Below are 4,056 nucleotides of genomic sequence, written 5' to 3' on the forward strand. Positions count from 1 at the left end.
AAAACAGCAGTTGTGTAGCAGTTTCTGAAAATACACTTAGAAAAAGAAGTTGCTAGGGAAAAAAATCCATTCATCCTCTCCTGAGTAAGTAACACTGTGGACTAGGAATAGATTAAAAATAAAAGAGAAGAAACTTTTACCTTAGAGGATGATTAAGACATCTTCCCCTATGCTAACTCACTCCCTGCAACTTACACTGATGAAAATCAGATAGCATGATAAGGTGCACAGAGAAATCCTGTGAATCTTAGTTTACCATTTTGCCACAGGTCCCTGTGACCTCAGAGATAACTCATTTTCCTTCCAAATGAATACTAAATGTTAAAAAAAATATAAATAGTACTACATCTCAACAAATGTATTCCTGTACAAGTACATAAACACCACTTTCTGATGGGGTGGAACATAACATTAAATATATCTGCAATATATATTAAAATCATGCCAGGAGAACAAACAGTAGTGCCATCTCCAAGCTTGGGACAGTGTGGTAGCTGTCCAAGAGGGAGCTGGTGAAAATGAGGGAAAACACCATCAATCAGAAATACACAAAGTAGGAAAGTATTCAGCATCATTTTAACTGCTAGGGGAGAAAGCAGTAGACTCCTTCACCAAATACATTCAGCACAGATGGGATTCATCCATAGGTTAAGACCTCTCTAACCATCCCAGTAATGTTTGGGAATAATGTTCACAGACTGATTTTTAATTTTTTTTTTATTTGAATAGAAGATTTAGAGATTTATCAAGAAACACAATTTCATGATTCTCCAGAAGCATATGATCGGAATTTTCTAAGCCTTGTGTTCTCTATTGTTTTGTCAGTTTTCTTCTTCCTGAGTTTGTTCTGCCATCAGAAAACTACCCTTGCAAGTTCAAACAGAACCTGTGGAACAGCAAACACATTGATGAGAATTTTATTTTATTTAGAAATCTTTAAACCAGTTTACACTATAAATCAGATAATCTGAAAAATAACTGTAGCTGCAGTTTGAAAATTGCAAAGAAATACTAATCCCCATGTACATCACATTAATAAAATAATTCCCAAATCATCGAAATATAGAAATTGCACTTATTATTACATTCTTAATATTGGAAAGAAGCCCCACCAACCTCTATGGTGATGAGTATTACTATCATCCACTCAAGGCGTAGTGTGTGCTTTTCATTCAGGTGATTTCGCATCAGGTCTGTCAGCTCCATGCAGTGCTGGAGCTTTTCATTCATTACCTGCAAGCAATTACAAACACCACAAATCTGGACTCCCAAAATGGAATCAGATCACTAAATAGGGAAACACACTCCACAGAACTAGAAAGGGGTTAACACCTCTGCAAATAAGAACAGAAAATTCTGTAAGGCAACATGCACAAGCAACAGAAGCTTCAGTATAAATGAACCTGTTATTTCAATAGGTTCCCCAAAAGAATATAAATTTGGATATGCATCTACAGGTATTGAGGTGCTTCTGGGGGATACCTACTCATGAAAACAGTCACAAGCAAAAGAAGATGCAGCTTTCTGGAATGCCTCGAAATTAAATATTTATGCTTTCTGTACAATCAGGAGAGGTAGTTTTTGTGCTTCTTATTCTTGTCCAGCAGTAAACATTATGTCACCCTTCAAGAACTGATGTGAATTCCACTTCTCAGTTCTTCTAACTATTTAAAGCCTAATTTAGTGGCTCAGGAGATAAGCAATTCATTCATGTGAGGCAGGTTAACCTAAATTGGGTAAAGCTGCGAGTGGGCTAAGAACACATGGAAAAGGGGAAAGTGTACAAAATCTTATTTTTTATTCAGTTTCTGCAGTTAAAGCACATTCACAGAGCGATCTGTGACCCTGCTGAGCCAAAGACAACTGATCTGAGCGTGAAAAATTCTCTCAACAATATGACACTCACCTTAACTCTGCGATTAATGTTGAGAAACTGGCAAGTCTTGTCATAAAGCTCTTCCAGTTTTTCTCTATCCCAGTAGAAGTCAGGTGTTATTAGCAGGTCTGAGCTCAGATTTATACGGTGTCTAAAAAGAATGGGTACTACTGTAGTTCAGGCTTCATCTTGGTGAATATAGGAGCAAATATTTACATGGCAGTTAAATGAAGTAAGAAAATTTTCCTGTAATGCTACATAAAATATGAAAAGAATTTCCTTTCATAGTAAAAATACATTTGGAGCGATTGTTTAAAATTGGTCACATCTCCTGAAACCTTCCTGGGAATACTCTACTGTGGAACTGTTCTGAACGTAAATAACTTTTTGCCTTATGGCAACACCGCCTCCTCAACCTGTCACCTGCCTTAATTTTTGATACCTGCAGAGAGGTCCCTGACTATGCTGGCAGTACACAAAATAACAATACAGAACTCCTAAATGTGACTGGTAGTGCATACTGGATGTGTGAACATAGCACACTCCTCAGAATCAGACTATGGTCTAAGTATCATAAAGGCTAAAAGCTAAAATCTCCTGCCTTCAACGTACTGCTAACATAAACCTTTGGATACTTGGAACATCATTGTTGATTACTGATCAGTTCTTCAAGTAAGGATGTAAGTCCTAGTGTTTGAAATAGGAATTTTTTTTTAATTTTACCTTGGAGATTTTGGTGGGTTTTTTTTGTTGTTTTTTGTTTGTTTGTTGTTGTTGGTTTTTTGGGTTTTTTGTGGGTTTTTTTTTGAGTGTGTAATGGTCTGTATTGTCAATGGCCAAATTTCACCTGAGGGAGGAAAATATGTTAAATCCAGTAATTTTGCAGAGGTTTCTGAGTAAGTCAAGGGAAGACCAGAACTCACAGAAGATTTTTACCAACTCTAGGCTGTAGCTAACAGTTCTACCTAGCTGTCTTTCCCCTGGTATCCTTTACGTGCTGTAGTATCTGCTGTAATTGCTAGTTAAGAGACGTGTTGTGTTGCTGGACTCAGGAAGGGAAAAGGGTGTGGAATTTGGCCATTTATGATACACTGCCTGCCTAATGCCTGTAGTTGAAATGCCAGTGTGAGTGGTGAGCCATGGGGTCCTCTGACTAATGTAAATAGCACACAGACTCCAGTCAAAAGAAGGCTGAAGGAATTCTTCCACTCCGTCTCACCCTGCTCTATATTTAGTGTGTATTCTGCTCTTTGTATCATGCACAACATGATTTTTAAGTTCCATGTAATACAATGTCTTGGGTGTAACCAAAAATTACCTTAGTGCGAAGAGTTCTCCAATTTTCTGCATCACATCTGCATGAGAGAGTTTTACCTTCCTTCGAGACTTTAGAATCTGAAAAGTAAATTCTTTGCTACTTGATCAAGAAACATGTACTAGTAATTAAGAAGCCCAGAACTTTACAGCCTGAAGTGTGTTAAAATCTAAATGCATACTGTACTTATTAACATTTTAGTTTTGTTTGTTTAGTGCCTTGCTTCTCTAGCTTTCTAAGAGTATCACCAAGCAACTGGTTCATCCAGGTTTTTCAATAAATCACTGAGTATGTCATCAGTATCTACAAAAAATACTGGGGAATTTTCTATAAATGACTTCCTGAACAAGAGATCATTTGTTTTTCCTTCCTACTATTTTTAAGTCATGACAGTGCTCTTTTACCTTGTCACTACTTAGCCTTTTAATAGACTTTCTCCTTACAACAATCAATGTATTACCATTTATTTCCTTCACATAAAAGTAATAAACCCAGCATTTTCTCTTTTGAACCCTACAAATCTCATTTTTATATACAACATCATATAGGCTTTGTACAGTAATTAGGTCTCATGAAAAACTTTTAAGTAATTCACTCAAACTCTTCATTATATTCAAGTCAAGGCACATTATTTTCAGCCCTAGTTACCACACACTGTGTTTGGCCAGGTTTTCAAATGCTGCTTGTCCCGTTACACATACATTTCACCAGTAGCAGGTGACAGTGCCACAACATGGGAAACATCATGACAATGCAGAACCCCACTCCCAACCCTTTAAAGGTTGATGATTTCTTGTCTGACCACTTTGCAGGTGTTCTGAGCTGCTCCACATTGATGGATTTACCATCAAATGTGTTCAACATT

General features: G+C 37.1%; 1 protein-coding gene across 4 annotated transcripts in view; it reads right to left on the reverse strand.

The window, feature by feature from the left end:
* Nucleotides 1–699: 699 nt before the first annotated feature.
* RMND1 (required for meiotic nuclear division 1 homolog) overlaps nucleotides 700–4,056 on the reverse strand; it is an 18,480-nt gene continuing 15,123 nt past the window's right edge. For 2 of the 4 annotated variants that reach the window (XM_017739608.1, XM_008637880.2), the window contains 4 exons: nucleotides 3,195–3,271; nucleotides 1,907–2,027; nucleotides 1,117–1,233; nucleotides 700–886 (listed from right to left, as the gene is read on the reverse strand). In XM_017739608.1, coding sequence (XP_017595097.1) covers nucleotides 854–886; nucleotides 1,117–1,233; nucleotides 1,907–2,027; nucleotides 3,195–3,271 — 348 coding nt within the window. In that variant the 3' untranslated portion in view covers nucleotides 700–853. Of the gene's footprint in view, nucleotides 887–1,116; nucleotides 1,335–1,906; nucleotides 2,028–3,194; nucleotides 3,272–4,056 lie in introns of those variants that run through there. The other 2 variants (XM_017739605.1, XM_017739607.1) reach the window with 2 other exon arrangements.

This window comes from Corvus brachyrhynchos, unplaced genomic scaffold, assembly GCF_000691975.1.
Source record: "Corvus brachyrhynchos isolate BGI_N302 unplaced genomic scaffold, ASM69197v1 scaffold14, whole genome shotgun sequence".
NCBI classification, from domain to species: Eukaryota; Metazoa; Chordata; class Aves; order Passeriformes; family Corvidae; genus Corvus; species Corvus brachyrhynchos.